We start from the raw sequence: 25,801 nt of genomic DNA, 5'->3' as shown, positions 1-25,801 counted from the left end.
CTTTTTGTGAGAGAAAATGTTCATAACTAAGTAGTTGACCATTAGGGTTAAATAAGTCTTTTATATAAATTATATTTTTGTCGATCCAATTTTGTAAATAGTGATTTGTTCCTTTTAGTAATGCTTTCATTGTGTTTTCCTATCTTTTTTTTTTAACATTTGCAAAAAGTACAATGATTACAAATCTTCACATGCAATTTCAAGTTGAATTATAACATATAAAGAGTATAAATCAAATAAAAAACAAAACAAAAAGCACAACACATTAGAACCTGCCAGGGGGGATGAAATTAGATAGATAGATAGATAGATAGATAGATAGATAGATAGATAGATAGATAGATAGATAGATAGATAGATAGATAGATAGATAGATAGATAGATAGATAGATAGATAGATAGATAGATAGATAGATAAGGGGCGGGGCCAGCAGGTAAGGGGGCGTGGCTAAACTGAGGCTGACTCCGCCCACTTATACCGGAGACAAAAACATATGGTGGAAAAGGGAGATGTTGTCCTCTATCCATGTGGTATTTTAACTAATAAAAACACCATAGACACTTCTCCAAGGGCAGCAAACCCTTACAAAACGATGTGTCTTGGCGGAAACAGTGAGATAAATGACACATCATGGGGGGAAGTTGCTCAGCATCACATGTCCAGCTGGATCCATCTCTCATTTTAAATAAAACAACAGCTCTACTTACATTCTCCCACCAGTAATATCCTCACGTCCTTCCTCATCCTCTCCAACGCGGTGAACTAAGTCTCCAAAGCGGCTTTTGTGCAACATTTATGCCCCTGCCCCGCTGATGGTGTGATGCGGCTCCTCCGCGGCCTGTTCGCGGCGGAGGGATACGGGAGGTCAGAGCGACCTATTTGGTACCCGGAGGAGGGATAAGGTGCTTTTTAAAGCCGCTGCTGTGCTCTGCGAGGATGGAGTCGGCCGGACGGTTTCACTGCTGCATGGAGGAATCACACCAACGTGACTGAAGCCTGGATTATGGTTCTGCGTTAAATCGACGCAGAGCCTACGCCGTAGTTTACGCGGAAACGCGCAACAATGGTGCGTGTCGCCCTACGGCGTATGCTCTGCGTTGGTGTAACGCGGAACCATAAATCAGCCTTACAACGCATGCGCCGCATCACCGACCGGCGAGACCTACCACTCCTCCTCTCCCTCCGCCACCCCGCTTCGTTTCATCTGAATAAAACCTCAAAACATGACACTAACCCCTTTCTATTCTGGAAGTCAACGTTTTAAATGAGACTTTTAGTACAGATGGACATTTTAGTATTATTTTAATCATATTTTGTTATCTCGAAGGCATATTTTGGTTCTGGGAATATGGTTAGGAGTGATACATCTTCTCTCTGTAGATTCGTTAAATTCTCTCCGTCTGTTAAAGCGCGCCCCCTGGAGGCGGGAGAATGAACTGCAACAACTGTTATACAGAACTGCATCACAGGAAGGCGTTTCAGCTTCTGTGGTTATTCTAGTGGACAAGAATGATATTAGAAATTATCTGGTGGGCTTTTATTAAACACATATCCTTTGTGTTTGCATTCAGAAAGAATTTATTCTGAAAATGTGATTTAAAAATTTCAAAAAGTCTAGCTCCAAGATCCCCTCAACAATACAATCTATAGTTTGTTTACGACACACGACTTGACAGATGATGAATGAATGAATGAAAATGAATGAATGAAAATTTTATTTCGAACATGCTAAAAAAAAAAAAAAAAAAAATATATATATATATATATATATATATATATATATGTAAATATATATATTTAAACCAAAGAACAATAGTTAAATAATAATCATGATAAATACAGTATAATATAAATCATAACAATCATAAACAAAAACATGCCTCACTGGCTTTTTTTTTTTTCCTTTTTTGCATGCTCGAAATGGAGCAGGGAGAAGTTAAAAAACGTATTTAGCCCTGCTCCGGTTATCCCCGGTTATCCATGATAATAGTGGACTACTCTGGTCCGTCCATCCGTCCATCCATCCATCCATCCATTCATCCATCCATCCATCCATCCATCCATCATTATTTGTCCACGATATAGTTTTACATTTGTCCATATATTCATTTATCCATCTATCCATCCATCCATCTATTCGCCATCCATCCTTCCATCCATTGATCTGTTCATTCATCCTTCCATCAGTCCATCCATCCATCCATCATCATTATTTGTCCACAATATAGTTGTATATTTGTCCATATATTTATTCATCCATCCATCCTTCCTTCCCTCTATCTATCCTTCCATCCATCCATCACTCCATCTTTCCATCCATCTATTCATTATTCTATGTCCACGATATATTTTTACCTACACCTACCTACATCACACATCAGCAGGGCAGGGGCATAGATGTTGCAATAACCTTTGCCCGCTAAATACCTCACGTATTTTTGCACATGTAAATATTATCCGTTTTTTTGTGTTTACTATTTTTTTTTCTCTTGTACATTACTCCTTTTTCTACATTTTATATTGCTCTTTTTTATTATTTAGCTATTTATTGGTTATTTCTATTTTAATTTTTTGTATAAACCGTTGGGGTGTGTGTGTTTGGCTGCTGCACCATTGAATTTCTCCTCTGGGAGATCAATAAAGTCTTCTATTCTATTCTATTCTATTCTATTCTATTCTACATTTGTCCATATATTTATGCATCCATCCATCCATTGATCCATCCATCTATCTGTCCACCACCCATCCCTCTCTCCATCCATCCATCTGTCCATTCATCCCTCCATCCGCCCATCCATCCTTCTTTCCCTCTTTCTATCATCCATCCATCCATCCATCCATTCATTCATTATTCTCTGTCCACAATATAGTTTTACATTGGTCTATATATTTATGTATCCATTCATCCATCCATCCGTCCATCCATTCATCCATCTGTCCATCCATCCCTCCATCATAATAGATCTGTCTGGAAATTTTTTTTTCGGTTAAGAGTTTTTTTTGTTTTTTAATTCAAACTCTGTCATAAACAACTTTAAGTTACCGTACTTCTTCTCGTTTTCATTCATGTTAATTCCAGACGGAAAAAACTTCACGATGAAGCAAAGTTGACAAAACTATTTAATAACATGAATTCTAAACTTTATGATGATTAAGACACAGTTCTATAAAGGGTTAAAAAAAAAAGAGTGTAAATTAGTAATCTTGTCCAAATGTGCAAATTACACAACATAAAAAACATAAAATACAAAATATCAACACAAATATAAAAAGTGTCATATTTAAACTCAATAAATACAATAATTAATTTGTGACAGTAAATCCATCATGTAAAAGTACATTTTAATGATTTCTCCTAATGAATGATGAAGGATCTGACGTCACCAGAGACGAGTCCACGTCACTTCTTCCTCCTCAAACTGGCCTCATCTGGATAAAAGAGGGACAAAAATCAAAAATAAGAGAATAAGTTATTCTGATCTATGTATGTAAATGGATATAGAGTTGTATTATACGTACAGTATTTGTGTATATCTCTACCAATATATATTGATTTATAGTTATATGTAGATATGTCAATATATAGATTTATAGTCATTTTTATGTATATAATTGGAGGTAAATATATGAACCAGTGTATATAGCATATCTACTCTTATATAGTTATTCAAGTATATTGTTATACCATTGCGGTCTATTGTTCTCTATTATATTGTAGTATTATAGTAAAGTATTGATAATATAATACTATATATTATAATTACTTTTATTAGTACATACATACATAGTAGCACAACTAAATGCTGGGCCTTTGTTTTGGTTTCTTTTGTTTGCCTTGATTTGTTTTGATTTTGACTATATTTATATATAATTTTTATTATTTCACTGTATAGAACAGTTATTAAAGTAGGTATGGGTGTTTTATAAGTAAGCTTATTGAAACTCGTCTTATTATATGTAAGAATATATGTAAGATTCGGGGGTAGGACTCGATAAGTGGTTACTTCATTCCTACTCCGTTTCGAGCATGTATTCATTTGTATTCTGTTTTTTTACTTTTTTGTACTCTTTTTTTATCATGCATGTTCGAAATAAAATCTTCAAATAAAATCTCATGAACCCATCATGGTATGGGCTGGGAGGACGAGGTCGTACTGTTGTAGTCCTCCGGGGACATGGGCTGGGCGATGACCGTCCTGAAGGCCTCCAGCCAGTCCCGCTGCTCCTGCTCCTGCTCACACATGAACAGGAACTGCCGGCCCGGCGTCTCCAGCGTGATGCCCCAGCGCCACCGGCCGGCCCTCGCTCCCCGGCCGCTGCTCTCCGTCACCGAGTAGCCGTGGTTCTCTGAGCCGATGAACACGGCGCCCAGGTCCGTGGCGTCCTGAGGGGAGACGGAGAAACACTGGTGGATAAAACGCTGAAACAAGAGACGCTTCTGGAACCAGATGTAGAACCGCCAGAGCAGGATGTTGTAGAGTCACAAAAATGCTCTTTATTGTTAAAGTAAGACACACAGTTTGTAATTTGAAGGTTAAACTGTAATCAGTTAATACTAAGCTTTTATACTTAATGGTATAATTAATAAACTTAAACGGGACATATGTATATGTATAACACACACATGCATATATACATATATACACATATAAATATATATATATATATATATATATATATATATATATATATATATATATATATATATATATATATATATATATATATATATATGTATACACACACACACACATATACAGTATATGTATATATATATATATATATATATATATATATATATATATATATAGTGATTTTCTGTAATGCAATTACAAAAACAAAAGTGTCATACATTCTGGATTCATTACAAATTAACTGAAATATTGCAAGCCTTTTATTATTTTAATATTGCTGATCATGGCGTTTAAGAAAACTCAAATATCCTATCTCAAAAAATTTGAATATTCTGGGAATCTTAATCTTAAACTGTAAGCCATAATCAGCAATATTAAAATAATAAAAGGCTTGCAATATTTCAGTTGATTTGTAATGAATCCAGAATGTATGACATTTTTGTTTTTTTAATTGCATTACAGAAAATAAAGAACTTTATCACAATATTCTAATTTTCGGAGACAGTCCTGTATAATATAATATACACATATACAGTATATATTACATATAATATATGTTTTATATATTATACTAAATAATGAATGCCTTTCAAAGGTTGTTACCAGTGGGGATTTGAAGTACAGCAGCTTCCGGTTCATGCAGCACAGCGTGAACCACCTCTTCTTGAACGGCTCTCTTTGCTGCAAACGCACACAAAAACACGTCAAACCACTTAAACTGGATGATCAACTCAAGAGAAATGAGAACTTTAATCCAACACACCGTTGGTCCCGTCTTCTCCATGTAGCCCTCCTTCAGACACCGTGTTGAGATCTGAGGTATCAACTGTGCAAAGAAGAGCTGTTAGATAACGATGGAGGCAGTTTAAGAGTCCAACAATCTACAGCTGCGATGAAAATCCTCTGAAAGGTCCGTGATTAAACACGTTTTTCCAGTGGTCAACAGTCTCTTCTGAACTTTTTAACTGACGTTTATACTTTTATTTATTTTTTGCTGAAGTTCTTTTCTTATAACGTCTCTCTACGAATTCCTGCACTTTATCCTGGACCTTTGCAGCATGTAATAAGAAGAATAACGGTGATGAGAGATAAATGCTGAGGTAAGGAGGAGACGCTGAGGTCTGCTGGGCGGGAGAGGAAGGAGGAGGATCCTTGAACCCTTTTTCAAGGACAATGTCACATTACTGGGAAATGAAACCAAAGATCTCCGAGTGAAAACATAAAAAACAAGAAGTGTGAATGCAGGCGGATGTGTTAAATAAAAAAAGAAGGCTGGCGGTGTTTGTTGACGACCATCACAAACATATTACTGCGAAGGAGCATCTCTGCATCCCGGATATGGGACTGGTTCATGTTGTTTCCTGAGAAAAATGAATCTGTTCCCTGCACACACTGCATTTACGCAAGAGGATTAGGGCTGCTGAAGGGAAAAAAAACTTCTGAGAAAAAAGTCCTAACCTAAAGCAAAAGAAAATTTAGGGAGGATTTTTTTTTATTTCTAAAAAAAAGTCAGTAATTCTGACTTTAATCTCTGAATTCTGATTTTTTTTTTCGGAAACCTAAAAAAAAGTGTATGGGATGATTTTTTTTTCATTTCTAAAAAAGAAATCTGAATTCTGATTTTAATCTCAGAATTCTGACTTTAATCCCTGAATTCTGAGATCAAAATCAGAATTCTGACCATAATCTCAGACTTCTGACACCGAAAGCAAAAAAAACATTTTCGAAAGGATTTTGTTTTCATTTCTAAAAAAAAAGTCTGAATTCTGATTTTAATCTCCGAAGTCTGACTTTTTTCAGAAACCTAAGGCTGAATTTTGAGATTAAAGTCAGTCACTTTTTTTCCTCAGAATTCTCTTTTTCTTCTTTGGTGGCCTTAATCCTCTTCCATATGCATGTGATGGCAGGATTTGATCTGTTCATCGCGTTTACAAACCGACTCCCCAGGATGACCTGGGTGTTCTGCAATTTCTCTGCTGGATTGTTTCACTTGAGTTCTCCCGTCATTTGAGAAGTTTTACGGCTTTAATCGATTTGATTGCAACTGTATGTGATGAACATTGTAGAAAAATAAACCGTCTCACCTCATTATTTCGGAGAGTTGGATGTTTCTTCACGAGGTAAGCCAAGCGTGTAGCCCGAACAGCGTTGAAGAAAGACACGATTGTCTAAATCAGACAGATTAAAGGAGGAATATCAGGGAAATGGACAGTGAAGTGTTTATCCGGACAGTTCATACTTTACACTTAAAATGGACGGAGCGATAAAAGTTATATTTGATTGCATTGTATTTCTGTCAGCTGTCAAGCTGAGATTTATACGTGCAGCGACACGCCTCACCTGCCCGTCCTCGTGGTAAACAAACAGGTTCCTCATATGTTCATCTTCCTGGTAGGAAATCCTCAGGCCGTGAGGATGGCCAATCTTCTCAGGCTGGAAACCTGCGTTCAGCTCCTTCATGCCGATCACGGCTTTGGGAACCTTGGACTTGGTTGTAATGAGAGGACGAAATATCTTCATTAGAACGGATCAGATTAGACCAAATCAGGCTCATCAATGAATGTGAAGCAAGACAGGGACTCACGTCCTCTTTGATGAAGTATCTGAGGGTGAAGTCCTTCTGTGACAGCAGGAAGACCCTCTTCAGAAACTGCTTGTTGTCTTTACCCTTCTTCCAGAGCGTTGACTCAAACAGTTCTGGGTGGAAACACCACATATACAGTCATGGAGGGAAAGGAACTAAAACTCCCTTTATACTCTCACGTTTTACTCATCAGGAAGCTAAAAAAAGCAACATCTGGTCATAACCAGGTCTTGAAATCAGGTCAATACAACTTCACTGAACAGATGAACCACTGCAGACGACACAAAACCCTCCGGGGTTGTTTATTCAATAAAACTAAGGCAAAATGCAGAAGCACAGTGTGATAAATCAAGTACACTAGATATATCAGTAGTTTACATAACTAGTGTTGGCAAATATATCCTGAAGTCATCACGTCCTGTATGATGTTTCAGCTCTCTTACGGTTTAAAAACACTATTTATAGAAGTAATGTGTATGACTGTAGGTTGAAATATCCCAAAATAACATAGAAACAGCAAGGGAAGGAGAAAAGTGATGACTATGTGTTTGTCTGCTGAGATATCTACTGAGTTAACGTGCTAAATGACAAGTTTCGGTCTCGTAATACCAGTTCTCAGGTCTCCGTTAGGTCCCCATTCGGTCTCTGTTGGGTCTCCGTTGGGTCTCCGTTAGGTGTCTGTTGGGTCTTTGTTTGGTCTTCTTTAGGTCTCTGTTAGGTCCCCGTTGGGTTTCTGTAGGGTCTCCTTTAGGTCTCCGTTGGGTCTACGTTGGGTCTCTGTTAGGTCTTAGTTAGGTCTCCGTTAGGTCTCCCTTGGGTCTCCCTTGGGTCTCCGTTGGGTCTCCTTTAGGTCTCTGTTGGGTCTCTGCTGGGTCTCTGCTGGGTCTCTGTTGGGTCTCTGCTGGGTCTCTGTTGGGTCTCTGTTGGGTCTCTGTTGGGTCTCTGTTGGGTCTCTGTTGGGTCTCTGTTGGGTCTCTGTTGGGTCTCTGTTGGGTCTCTGTTGGGTTTCCGTTGGGTCTCCGTTGGTTCTCTTTCAGGTCTCTGTTGGGTCTCCGTTGGGTCTCTGTTGGGTCTCTGTTGGGTCTCTGTTGGGTCTCTGTTAGGTCTCCTTTAGGTCTCCGTTGGGTCTCCGTTGGGTCTCCGTTGGCTCTCTGTTAGGTCTCCGTTAGGTCTTGGTTAGGTCTCCGTTGGGTCTCCGTTGGGTCTCCGTTGGCTCTCCGTTAGGTCTTGGTTAGGTCTCCGTTGGGTCTCCGTTGGGTCTCCGTTGGGTCTCCGTTGGGTCTCTGTTAAGTCTCTGCTGGGTCTCTGTTAGGTCTCTATTGGGTCTCCGTTAGGTCTCTCTTCGGTCTCCGTTGGGTCTCTGTTAGGTCTAGGTAGGCATACAACCCATCAGAGAAACAAAGCATCTGATGTAGGCAGGGCGACAACCAGACCGGTACCAACAAAAGACCTCCTAAAGGGCGGGCATGAGACATCCCATAAAGCCCATCTCCATTCTAGTTTGACAAACCCTAACCACAGGTTTAGATAGTGTTTCTAATACATCACGTGTTGCTGTTCACCTGAGGATATATTTACCCAACTTTAAGACCTGTTGAGGACCTGATAATATTTTATCGCGTAAGTACACGTCGATCTTTCAGCGAGTAATTCCAGATGTGTTGCTCCGGTGGCGGCGTACTCACCTGAGGTATACGTCTTCAGAAAGCAGTTGCTTTCACCCGTGAATTCTCTTCGTTCATACTTTGCGCGGATCCACTGATCCTTGAGGACTCTGGGAGATAAAAGACATAGTTGTGAAAGTAAACACAAGCTGAGTCATTAATGAGTTTCACCAGCGTCAGCTCCACCGCGGCACCATTCCTCTTTCCCTATGTGGCCAGATACTGCTCCATTCACTTGAAAGACGCCTATCAAGTCCCGGCTCTCTACTTCTGCTAATAGGATGAGGTGAACGAGTGGTGAACGAGTGGTGAAAGAGGGAGAGTCACTCACATGCAGTCTTTTGTCTGCGGCCGGTAGAAAAACGCCGGGACGCACTTCTCAAAAACGGCTCTGGCTGCAGAGTTCCCCCTCTCCTGCATGAACTGAAACCACAAGATGTGAGGTTTTCAAACGTTAATAGAGGACACGCTATATTTACCGACTTCCCCAAAATGTGCAGAGTCTTGTCTTTCTCCTACTAATGATGAATCGTGTTACATCTTAAAAAGTACAAAAAACATAGACATAATCCCGAAGTATTAAGACAAGACGAGTTTTTAGGATTTCGCCTTCGTACACCAGCACAATGGCTTTTAAATAAACGTCCATCAAGATGTGATCAAAGTTTCACTAGAATGGGCTTTTTAGCCCTCAGGCGTTGTGGTTACAGCCCTGGCCGCAAGTTGAAATGTGCTTTTTAATCTTTCGATTGTTTTTCTTTTGTCTTTTCTCTCAGATTTATCCCGATTGGCATTCCGGTGACTCCGATAGCGAATGTGGATCGGTGAAGACCGACCGGGCCACAGTTTATATCCTTGGTGGGCCCCCCAGTTCCCTCCTGGCACCAGCGGCATCTCAGATCCTCCAGAACCTTTCGCAACTGTCTTTCGATTCTTTTTCTTTTGTCTTTTCTCTCAAATTTATCCCGATCAGCGTTCTGGTGCCTCCGATGGCGACTGTGGATCGGTGAAGACCGACCGGGCCACAGTTTAAATCGTTGGCAGGCCCCTGAGTTTCCCCCCTGGCACCAGCGGCATCTCAGATCCTCCAGAACCTTGAGTCGAACCCTGTTACGGTTACCCTTAAAATTCAGAATCCAATTTAAAATGTTATTACTTGCGTATAAAGCCCAAAACAGCTTAGCTCCGCATTATTTGCAAGACCTGATAGTGCCTTATGTTCCTGTCAGAGCTCTCCGTTCTCGGAGCGCAGGTTTACTCGTAGTTCCTAGAGTATCCAAATGTAGATTTGGAGGGCGGGTGTTCTGCTATCAGGCAACGTTACTATGGAACCAACTTCCAAACCAACCTTTAAAACTAAACTTAAAACCTTTCTGTTTAGTAAAGCTATAGTTAGTGTTTAGTAAACCTCTAGCTGGTGTTGGTAAATCTCTAGGTAGTGTAAACTGTAGTGTGTTAGAGTTGTCCTGTAGTTTCTTGTGCTGGCTCCCCCTTTTCTTCTCTTTTTTCTCTTTTGTACATGATGCAGCATCCTCTGCCGGTGGCGAAAAGCATCTCTGAATGCACAACACTGGAACCTGCAGCGTGGGCCCTGCCCCTTCTCAACCTTTCCCTGCACCCCAACCTGGAACTTGCTGATTGGGCCGGAGCTTCGGGAGCTGCGTGCTGGCCTGCGGTCCCCACCCCTGGTCATCCCGTTGCTGCTTCCACCTGCCTGCTGTGCTGTTGCCGTCCCCGACTCCCCCAGTCTGGCCCTCGGCAGGAGGGTCCCGCCTTATGATCCAGGTCCTGGTCCAAGTTTCTTCCTCCTAAAGGGGAGTTTTTCTTGCCACTGTTTGGCTTAAGGTTTTTCTCCCACTAGGGGAGTTTTTACCTTCCATTGTTTATGTAATAACTGCTCGTGGGGTCATGTTTTGGGTCTCTGGAAAGTGTCTAGAGACAACTTTTGTTGTATTAGACGCTATATAAATAAAATTGAATTGAATTTAACCATGTATTTGCATCCATGAAGGCGTCTCTTGATTGTAAATTTGACGATGATACTCCCACCTTCTCCAGAATATTCTTGACTTCTCTGTTGATGTTTTGAAGGACTTTTAATTGTCTTTTGTGGTTTTCCAGATCTTCTGATGTTTTTTTCTTTTAAGCATGTACCAAACTGTTGATTTGGTCACTCCTTTGGCTATTTTTCATCTGGGTTTATGCTGCTTTTCCCAGCGCGATGACGACCTCCTTCATCCGTAGACTCGGTTTCATATCGGCAGCTCTGGTGAGCCGGTGGATTAAGATAAACTCAATAGATTGAATTAACGAGGCCCACGTGGACCACATGTGCTTTCCAGCCGCTGAAAAAGGCACCTTTAGTGGAAATGGTGGTAGAAGTCAAATATTAAGTTAAACTTTGATCACATCTTCATCGTTTTATTCAAGATGCATCGTTTTGGTGTAAAATAAAAAGGCAGAAATCATCAACTACTCCTTCACTTTTCCAGATACTTCTGGTCAGAGAAGCTGCGAGCCGCTACCTCCACCAGCGAGTCGTCCCAGTAATCCAGCCGGATGGACTTCACCCTGCTGACCGCCGGCAGGTTGCGATGCATCCCCGAGCAGTTGAGGCACACGAAGACGCCGAGCGTGTACGAGGCCCAGTCGGGCTCTGGGGGCCACATTTAATTCACAGATCTTTGTTAGACAGAAGTAAAAACCAAATACAAAGAAGAGAAAAGTGTACATTTCTCTGCCGCTTCCTTTCAACAACACGGTGTAAACTGTGTTGAGAGTTATAAGAGGAACAATGAGGTCATATCACAGACTCACGGTAGGTGCCCTGCTTCCCCTTATACTAGTTTACGACAAAACATGACATGGTTATGAAATGTTCTTTTATGATACTGCTCTTGTTTCCAAAACATCAAGTGGACTCACTGTTAACTTATGCTTTCTGCTCTGGAAAAAAACATCACGATACACAGTGAAATCTACAATAATGATTAAAAAGAAAAAGAGTTTCAGGTAAGGTGAAAGGATCTCGGCATACGAAGCAAAAAAGGGGCAAACTTCAGTCATGAAAGTGTCTGAGAGGACTCACCGGGAGCTGCACAGTCAGCACAGGAGTCGTTCCCCGGCTGCCGCACCAGGTCCAGCAGGATCTTGTTGTTTCGTCCCAGAGAGGCCATAGATGTCGGTACTCAGATCCAGGCCAGGCGGCTGCCAGGGTCTAAGTCCATGTTTGCCAACCACACACACTTACAGCCCTTGTGCTGTGGCAGCTAAAACCATCGTTTCTAGTCACCGGCTCAGCATTTCCTCTTAGTAGGGCAGCATCATGAAGTTTATTGTTCTGCACACAAATGCAGAGGTCCAGGAATAACTGCGAAAGGAAGTGCAGCAGACGCCACGCTGCGACGGACGGGGGTGATGGACTTGCCCAGTCAGCTGATAGGCTCGCAGAGAAGGAAGAGTGTGACTGACGTGGATGAGGTGATGCATTTGTGGGGAAACTGCTGTAAATATGAGCTTTGTTTGTGGGGCCTTTTTGACAGGAAGTAAAATGAAGGATAGAAAAACCTCTGTGGGTGGATGCTAGACTTGTAGTCCAGACCGCCTAAACCAGGGGTCGGCAACCCAAAATGTTGAAAGAGCCATATTGGACCAAAAACACAAAAAACAAATACCGGTATGTCTGGAGCCAAAAAAAATGAAAAGTCTTGTATAAGCCTTAGAATGAAGGCAAATGGCGAAAGGCCAAGAAAAAGGTCGAAATGTCGAGAAAAAAGTCAAAATTTCGAGGAAAAAGTCGAAATGTCAAGAAAAAAGTCGAAATGTCAAGATTAATGTTGAAGTACAATCTCAAGAAAAAAGTCAAAATATTGAGGAAAAAAATCAAAATTTTGAGGAAAAAAGTCGAAATGTCGAGAAAAGTCAAAATTTTGAGGAAAAAAGTCGAAATGTTGAGGAAAAAAGGTCGAAATTTTGAGGAAAAAAAGTTGAAATGTCGAGAAAAAAGTCGAAATGTCAAGAAAAAAGTTGAAATGTCGAGAAAAAAGTAAATGTCGAGAAAAAAGTCGAAATGTCAAGAAAAAAGTCGAAATGTCAAGAAAAAAGTCGAAATGTCAAGATTAATGTTGAAGTACAATCTCGAGAAAAAAGTCAAAATGTTGATAAAAAAGTCAAAATTTTGAGAAAAAAAGTTGAAAAATCGAGAAAAAAGTCAAAATTTTGATAAAAAAGTCAAAATTTTGAGGAAAAAAGTCTAAATGTCAAGAAAAAAGTCAAAACTTTGAGGAAAAAAGTCAAAATTTTGAGGAAAAAAAGTTGAAATGTTGAGAAAAAAGTCGAAATGCCGAGATTAAAAAGGAAAGGAAAAAGGAAGAAAAAAGGGGAAAAAAGAAGGAAAAGAAAAAAGAAGAAGAAAAAAGAAAAAAAAAGAAAAAAAGAGGAAAAAGAAGGAAAAAAAAGGTCAAACATTTTTGAAAAAGCTCCAGGGAGCCACTAGGGCGGCGCTAAAGAGCCGCATGCGGCTCTAGAGCCATGGGTTGCTGACCCCTGGCCTAAACCGAGACCAAGACCAGAGAGGATCAAGATCAAGACTAGTTCAGCTCAAGACCGAGACCAAAACAAACCTAATAATGTCTTAATCCTTTGTGATTGTAGAACATCATCCTGGTTCAGCTGGTTCAACATGCATACCAGGTCCCTGTAAGCCACTTGGTATGTTCAATTCTTCTTACACACCCTACTCTTAACCTCTGCTCTCTGTGCTGTACAGTCTCTAGCCAAAAAACACTTAATTTATCACTCCTTGTAATTTATAGTATGTTTTTTGTTTTGTTTTTGTCTTTTTTTGTCTTTGCTTCTTGTCTAGATACCTCTGTTACTTGTCCAATATATCCATTCTTTTTCAATGTTTGAATCTAAATTACTAGTTTTGTTTTGTATAAAACCTCCTGAGTGGAGGTTCATAAAAGGGTAGGCATAATAAGCCTTGCCTTCAGACTATACCTTTTCGGTGCCATTTAAAATATTGGACTATTTTTATGTTGTATTATGTTGTATCCAAATGGACCGAAATAAAACTCAAAATCAAATCAGCTAGTTTCCATATGAGCTTGTTTTCAACTGCAGCTCAATAACACAGAGTGGATGATGATGTTGAACTCATTATAAATGTTTCCATCATCAGCTGAGATCAGATCTGTGTGGCGACTGCACTACCGCTATTTCTACACTATTGGAGGATTGACTCCAGTGCTTTTAAGGATCGACACGACTACTAACTAGTCCCAAAGTCTTCTAGCAGAATAACCAGCTCCAACACCCCCCTCACCTCAGAAAAGTACTGAATAGTGAATGTTACTGATTTAAATTGGACTTAATTTGGACATGAAACCTGAATTTTAAATATTAAAGATACAATTACTGACTTGAAATTACATTATTTACCATTATAGTAATCAGATTACACCGTATATCAGCATCACTGAAATGACCTGATGCTTAATCAATCACAACGATATGCAAATATTATTCATATATTTATTCGAACAAGGCTGTTATAAACACAAAACTGTAATTAAATACAGACACATGCAGATGCAAAATACAAATAGTTTACAAACCTGAACGTTAACAAGAGGAAGAACTGCTGATCACCAGATTCTGTCACCTTGATGTGCAACGGCATCTCAATTATTCGAGACCGAGAGACCCGAGACAAGAACAAGACCAAGACCACAAAAAAGTGGTCAGGAGAACTACAAGTCTAGTAGATGCACCCACTGATTCATGTGGACCAGATAATGATTAGAAAACGACGTTGACTGGAGATGAGGTCATAAGGCAGGGGAGGGCTGAAAGGGAACATGAATCATCAATGGGAGTGTGAGAGCAAAGAGAAAGCAGGAGTATCTGGCTTGCTTTCTTTCTATCTTTTTTTTTAGACATAGGGCCAATCCCAATACACCCCCTACTTTCTACCACTACCCCTAAAAAAGAAGCCACAGATTTTAGGGCACTTTAAATCTTCCCAGGGCCCTGTCCCAATACACCCACTACTCCTACTTTCAGCACCACCGCTAAATTTTGCTCGCTACGTCACTGCGTGGTTTACGTTCGGGTACGTAAGCGACTGCGTAGTTACGTTTTCACATACGTCACACCATATCAGGAAGACCAGAGCTAAAAGCTGTTTTAATTTCCGCTGTAGCGCCGTTAATATGCCACTTTATTAAGTTTTAATATTTTTTCAGGCGTAAAAGTAGACGTTAAGATCCCCAACCTGGACTCAGTTTATCCAAATAACGCCTGTTAAGAAATTTGCTTCGAAAATTTCGAGATGAGTACAGCCGGCTGCCGGCTCGGGAGCTGATTTATGGTTCCGCGTTAAATCGACGCAGAGCCTACGGCGTAGGGTACGGCGTACAGCACGCGTCACCGCGTAACCTACGCCATAGGCTCTGCGTTGGTGTAACGCGGAACCATAAATCAGCCTTTATTCTGGCGAGGTTTGAAAAAGACTTTGCAACAACGGGCAAACGAGTGATTATGTACATTCACTGAGTGAATATTATGAAAGTAAAATATATATTTCTCGCTAGAAATGTAATCAAAACGCATTTTTATCCAGAAACTAACTCAAAATATTGATTTTATTCACAAAAAAATAAGAAATGTCCGCCATGTTTTTTTTTAATTCAGTCCGCAAATGACGACGAAAAGCATTCTGGGAAATTTTTCTGGCCCTAGGTCAGCTAGTGAGCATCCGAAAACCCTCGCTCCGTAGGGCCAGATTCATACTCACTACCCTAGATATGTGCCCTCCCCCTAGGTGAAAAGAGGAATTGGGACACCACTACCCTCACGGGAACGCGCAAAAATGTAGGGGTAGGGATGAAAAGTAGGGGTAGTGGGAGTATTGGGACAGGGCCATAGTTGCAGGAGCCTGTGCTGGACTTCAGGATCTCTCTACGTGGTTTTCAGAAGATACAGATGGACAAAAAGAAGTGTAGCAGGAAGGTTTCCTAGTGAACGTGACTGTGAAGAAGCGGTTCTGCACCCCAGATGTTTGGTTCATCACATCATCTACTCAAAGTTCTCCTAAGTTCCTGTCGACGCTGCAAGTCACATCATCATCAGAGTTGTTGTGACAAACACACTCCCGGTGTCTGTTTGCTAGAGATTTCAAATATGATACGGATGTTTCTATGTTTCTATGTTTCTATGAATGTTTCTCAACTCATGCTTATTCTAATTTAACTAATCTATTTTTTTTTTACATTCTTGCATCTCCCTAAGGAATTTACAATACAACAATTGCAGTTCCCTCAGGGGATCAATTCAATTTAGACTTGAACTCGGTCAGCATGATAGCTCGGCCCTCAATAATCAAATTAGACGTAAAATATAGACACTATAAAAGTTTAAATACAAGGACTATATATTGATGGATATAAAAATCAGACAGATTTAGATTTACTGTTTGAGAGAGACAGGAAAGTACCACCACATTTTATCTATCTATCTATCTATCTATCTATCTATCTATCTATCTATCTATCTATCTATCTATCTATCTATCTATCTATCTATCTATCTATCTATCTATCTATCTATCTATCTATCTATCTATCTATCTATCTATCTATCTATCTTATTAGATGTAATATTATAATATTAGATATAAGATAAAGAAGTAGATATTGTTTTACTGAGAATAACAAGAGTTACTATTAATATTCGTGTATTTGCGTCACAACCCCGGAACGAAGTTTCGTACGTTGTTGTTTGACGCCGGTCAACTGAAGCCGTCGGACCGCGAACAACCTTAGCACGGATGTTAAACTGTTATGATGTTGTGTAAAAAAACAGAATAAATATTCATTTCAGATGAGGGAGATGTTTGTAATCCGAACATTTCTGTCGTCGGTCGTGAAGACAGGTTCGTATCTGACTGATTTCACATCTGAATCCACTGATAAGTGTCAAACTTTAACAGTTAAATGTATTTTTCTGTTTAAATGTTTATCCAAACTATCACAAAGTTTTGGCTCTTTTTGACATAAACTAGTGTTTAATCTCTTTATTAAACAAAAAACAGTTTACATTATTGGCTTAAGGTATAGATTATTTTTTCTTTTCCTTTTTTACATTTCCAATTATTCCAAATTATATTATAAAAACGGTCATTGGACCTTCTTAATGTGTATTTGATATTTTCTAATTTAGATACAACATTAGTTCAATCATCCATACAGATAATTTTGGTGGGCAAGAAGATTTCCAGTGTAAAAGAATTAGTCTCCCAGCTATCAAGGTTGAAAATGCTGTTACAGTATATCTTTGAATCGAATACTTTGGTGATCGATTTATCTAGTAATTAGATCTAGGATAAAACTTACTTTTGCTTCATTAAAGCCCAATTATAAATATACAATAGAAAATAGGGCTGTTCGATTTTGCCCAAAAATAAAATCTCGTTTTTTTTTCTCTCAAAATCCGATTACGATTATTTTGTGAATTGACAAAAGGCAAAGAAATTATTTCAAATATGCAGGTTTTTTATTGAACATTTGCCCCATTGGGCTTTAAGTGCAAACCTTGCTCTTATTAAACCAAAAATGAATGAATAAAGTGCAAAACTCTGTAAAATAAGTTGAAAAAAAGTTTTAAAAAATATAATAAAATATAAAGTTTTATCTCTGAAAAAAAAAAATCAGCAAATCAGCACTTGCAAACATACAGTAAGTTATATTTCCAATTAAATAAAACAAGACATTTTCTAATTAAACTAAACTGGGTCTTTGCATGCTAAATAATAATGCAACCCATGAAGGAGGTAGAGGTGTGTAATGTCACTCATTACATTTGATATTCACATTTGCAAGTTTTTTGCAAGGAACACGAGCCGGTCTACCGCATCTGGCTTGAAGGATGCCCGGTGACATGTCGCAGGTATTGAGAGGTATTTCCATCAATCATTAATATGGTATCAATCATTAATATGTGTGCAGACAAGGTAATAAAAAAAAAAGTGAAAAATCGATTTTACGTGTTTCACGTTTTAACATCGTTCTATTTACATAATCGCGATTACGATTTAAAATCGATTAATCGAACAGCCCTAATAGAAAACAAGACAATTACTTAATAAAAACAACCAATGTGTTTCTTTTATGAGAATAATTGACATTTATTTACATATTATGCAAACTAGTAAACTGCTTGTTAAATTTTCCAATAAAAATAATTTAAACTTAACATTTCCTGAAACATAAAAAAAACAACTTCTTTTTTCTAAGAATCAAAAATAAAAAATATTCGTAAACACTGTTTTTAAATTGTGCATCTTCACATTCAGAACCAACACGTTTAAACAGATGCAACAAGAGTCTTACACCATGTGGACCGGGATCTTCATTTTTTATTTGACATAATCCCTTTATAAGGGACACGTGTGTTAGCACGTTGTGTCACATTAAAAAGAACCCGTGAGAGACGTGAAGTTTAAATTTATTTTTTATTTAAACGAGGCCTCGAGGCCGAGGAAATTCCTCCATCATTTTTTGTAATTGAGATACTCGAGGAATCATTGCAGCCGTAGAATCTAGAGATCCTTATACTATCAATTGGAATGGGTCCCAATATTGAGGTATACATATTAGGCTGACAATCCATTCCTGTTACTTCAGATATTGTTTTATACACTCCAAACCAAAATGAGTTCAAGGATGGGCATGACCAAAACATATGTGTTAAGGTTCCAGGGGCACTATTGGGACTTTTCCACTAGAACCTACTCTGTTCTATTCATCTCAACTCGGCCTGGTTTCTTTTCCATTACAATTCAGTACCTGGAGCAGAAGTAGGAGGTTGGAGAAGCTGTGACGTATTTGATTGTGTGATCTAAACAAAGAAGACAACAACACTAAAGATGTAGAACCTGGAGGAGATGATAGATGTGCTGCTGGATCTGTGGCTTGTGTTTGATATCAAGTTAAAAAATGAGAGTGAGAGAAGCTTCAAGCGGTGACGCTTTTTCATTTTTTTTTAGTTTGTCCATTTGTAGCCGTGAGCAGCTATGAAGAGACAGAGCTCCTGGTAGATCAGGTGGTTCCTTATCTCCGTCTAGATCCCTTTTTAATTCTCTCCTCAGCACCAGGTTTATGAACATCTGCACCTCAGAGTTGGATCATGAAACAGACTTCTGCTGCCGTTGCTGGTGGAATAAAATTAAGAAGCTGCGAGTTGCTCTTTCTCTGATGTCACATCCTGACTCAGACGTCTGACTCCAACCCCCCGACCAATCGGTGGTCTGTAGTGTGATGATGTCACATACAGCTGAGTCAGCCGCTTAGAACCTCGGCAGAATAGTTACAGAAAAGTATCTACTCGGCACGTTAGACCCCTAGTGGGAAAGAACCAAACCGAGCCGAGCTGAGTAGATACTAGTGGAAAAGCACCATTACTGTAGACCCCGAACACAATGTTGATTCTGAAGGCCCGGGCAGATTTCATACAGCCTGGCAACACAAGTTGAATTCTGATTGGAGAAAAACTCTAACCTAGGAACAGCACTGGAAGGAACATAATATGACATGAAGAGAATATGAATACTTTTAGATATTTAGGGAAAGCAAATTAAATATATATAATATAATTATGATAATTATTTGTGGTTATGTTAGGCCAGCAGAGAAGGCCTTGTTGTTCCAGGGCCACTATGGCATCGACTACAATTTTCATCCATATTGTCAAATATCTTTCCCATTCTAGCTTTGGAGTAATGCATCCTGTGTAAGATTTTAAACTGGATTAAGGCTAAACGTGCACAGCCTCTTCCCATATACCATCTGGAATTAACTCTCCCATTTCATTATCTGACTTAACTTTCAATTTACCAAGAATATTCTCCCCTTGTGAGGTGATTATGGGGTGAATTCTGGAAATGAGGCCCTTTAGATCAGGAGAGGGTGCAAACGTTAGGGGTCGGACGATACGGGTAACTCACAATTCAATACTGTGGCGATATTTGGCCCACGATAACATCACGATACACGATATCTACGATATTCGATATATTGTAAGAAATTTCATTTATCACGATATATGCGACTGAAAAAGAAAGAAATACCCACAAAAAGGAAAACGTCTGCAGTTATGCATTTATTCAATGCCAAAACTTCATACAATGTACAAAGAAAGTGCATTTGTATAGAGCCTCACTGCCTCCTAGGCTTTACTTGACTTTTTATATAAACCAGGACAGTGCACTGCTTTGTTTCTAATACTGAAAAGTCAGTAAGCAACTTAATTTTGCCTCGTAGCTCACTGCCTCCTAGTCTTTTAAATGTAAACACTGAACAGCTGGACAAATTAAAGTGCATGAACAATAGTGCAGTGACAACCACGTAAATCCATTAAGTGTGTTGTAATGAAATATCGATATTTGCCGTCAGTTTATTGATTTATTGCGACAGAGAGCGCAACAATATATTGCAATATCGATTTTTTTCCCCCCACCACTAGCAAACATGTCATCCAAAACTTTGGGGAGTTTGGTGTGTTGGTAGAAATAAAGTGTTGAATCTGTAAATAATAAACCAGTGTTTAATACGGGGCTTCCATGTAAACTGTTTTCAGCAGCTCAGCCCGCGGCTCGGCCCGGGCTGCTCCGCCGGCCCCGGCTCGGTTCCCTCCCGGCCCCGGAGCCGCGGTACCTGCAGTGCACCTGCTGCTGGAGGAGCCGGGTTCCTGCGGCCGGGTTCGAGGCCCTGGACGGGGTCGGGGTCGGGCCTCTGGACGGGCCCGGGGACGGGCCCCTGGACGGGCCGCTGGACAGCCGCTACACGGCCGAGCAGAGGGACGCCATCCTGCGGCTGCTCAACACGGCGGCGCCGGCGCAGCTGGCCGGCATCAAGCTGCTGCGGGGGAAGAAGTCCCTGAGCATCGTGGAGTACCGGAGCAAACACGGGCCCTTCACCAGCCTGGAGAGCCTGGTCAACGTGCCGCTGCTCAAGCACAAGAGCGCCGTGGTCGTGTTCGACTCCATCCTCAACCCGGTGCAGAAGGGCAGGAAGGTCCGGATCCAGCTGGCCAAGTTCATCCGGCCCGAGGTGGACCGGTCCTGGCTGGAGGTGAGTTCTGCTGCACCAGGGGTGCTCCGAGACCCCCGGGGGGCCCGGGCCCGGGGGGCCCCAGAATCATGAGGAATGAGGTCCACAGTTCAGTAACATACGGGGGAGTATTAGGGCCAGGCAGGAGAAAAGATATTTGAGAGGGGAAGATTTGTTTTATTGTGCACTTTGAGAAAAAAGTCGAAATGTTGAAATACAATTTCAAGAATAAAGTCCAAATTTCGTGAATAAAGTCAAAATTTCGCCTTTTTCTCAACATTTATACTTTATTCACGAAATTTTGACTTTTTTTCTCGAAATTGTATTTCAACAATCCCCACATTTTGACTTTTTTCTCAGCATTTCAACTTTTTTCTCGAAATTGTATTTCAACATTAATCTTGACATTTCAACTTTTTTCTCAACATTTCAAGGTTTTTCTCGAAGTGCATAATGAAAAAAAAAAATCTTCCTCTAAAATATTATTTTTATTTTTCTCCTGCCTGGCTCTAATACTCTTCCGTAGTAACGGAATATTTTATTAAACAATTAAAATAAATAAATTAACTATATTAATGCAAAATGTACATACACACTAACTTATTAGGTGGCTATGAATGTGTTTACCAGAATCTGTTTATTTTTTTTACTTTATTTAACAAGAACAATGACAAACTCAGATGTAAACATAAGTTCATCAGATTGAGAGAACAATCACACCTCCTATTAAATTGATATTGCATAAAGGGAAAGGAAGAAAATAAATACAAAAAGAATGAGGGGAAAAATGAATACTTAAATAATAAATAAGGAAGGAAAATCATATTGACAAGTATAAGGGTTTCAGGATAAATCGACAGTTGTAATGAGAGTATACAGTTCAACTGCAAGGGCTGAATTCAGTTTACACGACTTTAATGTGCAGTAAACTTGCTCGGTTGATGACGTTTTCTGTGTGTAATTTAAAGGGTCATCTTTATTTGGGGGTTCACTTTAAGTTGTGGTTCTGTGTGGGTTCTGCAGGACGCCGCCTCCATCGTGTCGATCGTCTGCGGCACCAACAAGATCGCCTGGGCGCACGTGGACCGAGGCATGATGCTGCTGGACTGGCAGCAGCTGCACTGCCCCAACTTCCTGAAGGGAACCTACCTGGCGTCGGCCTACCTGCACGACGTGAGTATCTTTCCCCGTCATCGGTGCCGCGGGGGCTTCACGGGTCACATCTGACCTCCAGTATTGTGGATGAACGCGTTCATTGAACACGTTCATTTCTGTGAGAACGTTGAACTGAACGCAACATATTTGCAAATAAAGAACGTGAACTTGTTCATTCTGCAGAACACCAACTGTAATTGGAACTGTTCAGATTATGTTTCAGCTTCACTGTTTAGGTCCAATTATTACGGAATAGTCCTCATTTCGCCAGCGGGCGGCACATTTAAAATACTCGATGAGACAACGACTTCACACTACATTACCCACAATGCAGTGCACACACTAGCATAGCAACGGGCACCAGCTCCATGGCAACGGCGGCCCGAGCCCGGTGCAGTTTTTACATGACCAGTGAAGAGAGAGACGATGTGGACGCAGATAATCCTCTGCTTATCATTATTTGCAGGAACTCCCAAAGAGTTTGACGGTAAAAATCTAACTTTTCTGTGCAAATTATGTCCACCTGCGCTGAGAAAACAAGTCTGAGTGTCTGCCTCGTCAACTTCACATTTGAAACGTCATGTGGAGTTAAAGCATCCATCCAGTGTGAGAAAATATCTGTAAGTCCTTGACAATCAAAAAAAGTGATCAGGAAAGACCAAGAAGACCCAACATCCCCAAACGACCCCAGTCACTGCTGCTCCTTCAGGGGGAGGATTTACCTGCAACAGGGAGACAAACTGATAATGGACTACATTGTTGGAGATTTACAGACTCTGAGTAAAGTTGAAAAGCCACTAGAACAATACATGATTGCAGACAGTGAAGAGTTTTAGGATAGGGGGTCGTTTCATTCGTACTTCTCACCTAAAAATATTGAAATGAACTGAATTTGAACTAGGGCTGGGCGTTATATCGAGTATACTCGATGTATCTCGGCTTCGACTCGGTGTACAAAATGACTATATCGTGAATATTCGAGAATACATTGTCACGCATTTGCTTTTAGCCGCGGGCATTAAATTACAGGCTTTTCTCCCTCTCTCGTCTCATCTCTCCTTCTCAGAGGGATAAAACAAGCGCACCCTGTTAGATACGTCAGCCACGTGCTGTCGTGTGTGCATTATCATTGGCCCCTGACCAGCAGCTGGTGTCGGCGCTGCTGTCCAGTCCACCGGTCAGTTCCACCCCACTTTAACTTTAACTTAACTTTAGCTTTCCCAAACGCGGCCTGTTTGCGCCGTGAGCTCATCCGCACGGTCTCTACAAGCGACGGACTCTTTTCAAAGCAAACTGGGACGGTTTAGTAAAGAGGGGAAGGGATGTTTTCTCCTCGCTCAGTGCAACACGCGTCCGCGCCCAGCCGAGCTTTTCTCTTCCAGAACTGAGAAACGTCACCTAGTGTTGCTTAAATGTGGCCACATGAAATCATTCACTATCATTGAAACAAAGTCAAACAAGACTATATGACGTCATATTTTTAAAAGTAAGTGAAAGTGATGCAAAGTAAAGGAGGAGAGGATGAAACATTGCAGTCCCTGCACCTACAATTAGTCTTAATATAAAGGTGCTCTAAAGGCCCTCCTGCTCAGAGCAGCTCATCCTGGTAAAACCAGGTAAAACCTGGTCATCCTGGTAAAACAGGGACCAGAACATGTTCTTAGCAGATGTTCTTCAGACCGGGAGTCAGAAAGATGCAACGTGCACTTTCTGTTTTGAAATGACACTTTTTATGTTTGTGCCACTCACTGCTTAGTAACTGTTTAATAAATACAGTTTTGGTAAATTTGATTTAGTTGTGATTTCCCCCTTTTTGCATGAAAGTTTAAAATGAGCATATATTAATCCAGTATGAACAAGAATGTTTTAATGTAGACATATAGAATCATCATACTGGTGTGATTGTAGCATCAAAGTGTTAATTCAAGGCTAAGGCAAAATATCGAGATATATATCGTGTATCGTGACATGGCCTAAAAATATCGAGATATTAATAAGAGGCCATATCGCCCAGCCCTAGTTTGAACTAGTTCAAAATGAAAATGGTGAACTATGAACGTGAAGTGTTAATTTTTAAACTATGTGAACTGAATGTTGAACTAGTTCTTCATGAGAATTATAAATTTCCACAAACATCTGTCTTCTCTGCTCCAGATCTCCTCGGTCGTCTCCGTCCTGCCGCCGGCCGACTTCTACCTGATCGAGAAGCCGTCCATCTCGGTCCAGAACACGGCGCTGTTCCCCGTCATGGCCCACATGCGGGCGGTGGAGGCCATGCTGTTCGCCCTGCTGGAGCCGCGGGTGGGCCCGGCGGGCCCGGAGGCCCGGGACGCCCCGGAGGACCGGCCCGAGCCCAACCTGCCCCCCCGGGTGCTCAACATGATGCGGACGGCCGTGGGCCGCCACTTCGGCCTGATGGTGGGCGAGGCCCGGACCAGCGGCGCGCAGGCGGTGCGGCAGCTCATGACCGAGTCGGTGACCCAGAACCTGCCGCGGGTCCGGTTCCCCCAGGAGCTGCTGGTCAAGTACCGGAACCACTTCCAGATCGGCAGCCGGCGGGCGGGGGACGAGCTCTGCGACGCGCTGCTGCAGGCCGTGGCGTTCTACGAGCTGCTCAGCCAGTCCAACTCCTCCTAGCCCAGAACCGGCTCCGTTCTCCCCACTCTGGACTTCCGGGAAACGACCCGACGGACTGGACTCGTTTCACCCCGACTGGTGTGTTTAAACACAGACATAAATACGTAGACGCCCCACGGAGCTGCTGCGATACGTCAACGACGCCGCCATATTGGATGTTCAAGACTGCGCTGTAAACTAATACAAGTAAATGGATTTATTTTCATAAAGCGCCTTTTTCTACAAAGAAATGTACGTTTTACATCTCATTTATTCATTCAAACACACACTAATATACCGTAATTGCCCGAAAACAAGACGACCCTGATTATAAGACGACCCTCTTTTTCAAGACTCAAGTTTGAAGAAAGTCTTTTTGAACACCAAATTCAATTTTTATACAGAAAATAATTACAGTACATCTGAAACAAATGATTATAACAATATATTCGAGAAAAAAAGCCTGTTATTTTGCCTCATTCAAATCATCATCTTGAAGTTTGCATCATAACTGGCTGATCTTCAACCAGCTTTTCTCCAGATTGTCGCTACGTTTCTCCATTTTCTGTTATATCTTTTATTTTCTTCTCTTTTCTTTTTTACTGCTGTTTTTATTTTTCTTCTTGGTGCCAGGGGTTCCTTTGGCCTGGGGAGTTAAATTCAGCATCCGCTTTAAAGATATCTGGCGCCATCTGGCGGTGTGAATGGGTATAACGTCTAGACCCCGAATGTAAGACGACGCCCACTTTTTCAGTCTTTTTTTCAATGCAAAAAACACCTTAACGTCTTATATTCAGGCCAATACGGTACTTCGGAAACAGTTAGGCACCAAATATAATATATTAAATTTGCTCAGATGGCAAAAATAAGAACTTTATTGATCCCACAAAGGAGTAATTCATGTTATATCAGCGATAAAACATTTTAAAACAATATATATATCCCCCTTCACAAAAATAATAAAAATAGAGAAATATATTTTCTCATCAACAGAGCATATTTTACATAAACATATTTAAACATTTTCAAGTAACAAA

The 25,801-nt window shown here is 40.6% G+C and overlaps 3 protein-coding genes across 3 annotated transcripts in view; 1 reads left to right on the top strand and 2 right to left on the bottom strand.

The window, feature by feature from the left end:
- Positions 1–955, bottom strand: part of rhot1b (ras homolog family member T1) — a 43,990-nt gene extending 43,035 nt beyond the window's left edge. The window contains exon 1 of the mRNA XM_061732402.1: positions 709–955. Within this exon, the coding sequence (XP_061588386.1) occupies positions 709–745 (37 nt within the window). The 5' untranslated portion in view covers positions 746–955. The remainder of the gene's footprint in view (positions 1–708) is intronic.
- Positions 956–3,254: 2,299 nt separating this feature from the next.
- LOC133450593 (arf-GAP with dual PH domain-containing protein 2-like) lies at positions 3,255–12,434 on the bottom strand. The gene is made up of 11 exons (XM_061729344.1): positions 11,972–12,434; positions 11,409–11,539; positions 9,215–9,306; positions 8,905–8,993; positions 7,220–7,332; positions 6,976–7,122; positions 6,720–6,803; positions 5,399–5,461; positions 5,239–5,316; positions 4,157–4,385; positions 3,255–3,430 (listed from the first exon to the last, which is right to left on the bottom strand). Exons 1-11 carry the CDS (start codon positions 12,057–12,059, stop codon positions 3,402–3,404), a joined length of 1,143 nt encoding a protein of 380 aa, XP_061585328.1. The 5' UTR covers positions 12,060–12,434; the 3' UTR covers positions 3,255–3,401.
- A 4,252-nt stretch (positions 12,435–16,686) lies between these two features.
- Positions 16,687–24,944, top strand: tefm (transcription elongation factor, mitochondrial). The gene is made up of 4 exons (XM_061729331.1): positions 16,687–16,819; positions 20,521–21,014; positions 22,017–22,166; positions 24,303–24,944. Exons 1-4 carry the CDS (start codon positions 16,768–16,770, stop codon positions 24,783–24,785), a joined length of 1,179 nt encoding a protein of 392 aa, XP_061585315.1. The 5' UTR covers positions 16,687–16,767; the 3' UTR covers positions 24,786–24,944.
- Positions 24,945–25,801: the final 857 nt, after the last annotated feature.

The sequence above is a fragment of the Cololabis saira genome, chromosome 1 (assembly GCF_033807715.1).
Source record: "Cololabis saira isolate AMF1-May2022 chromosome 1, fColSai1.1, whole genome shotgun sequence".
In the NCBI taxonomy this organism is placed as follows: Eukaryota; Metazoa; Chordata; class Actinopteri; order Beloniformes; family Belonidae; genus Cololabis; species Cololabis saira.
This window is presented reverse-complemented; position numbering and strand designations above follow the sequence as displayed.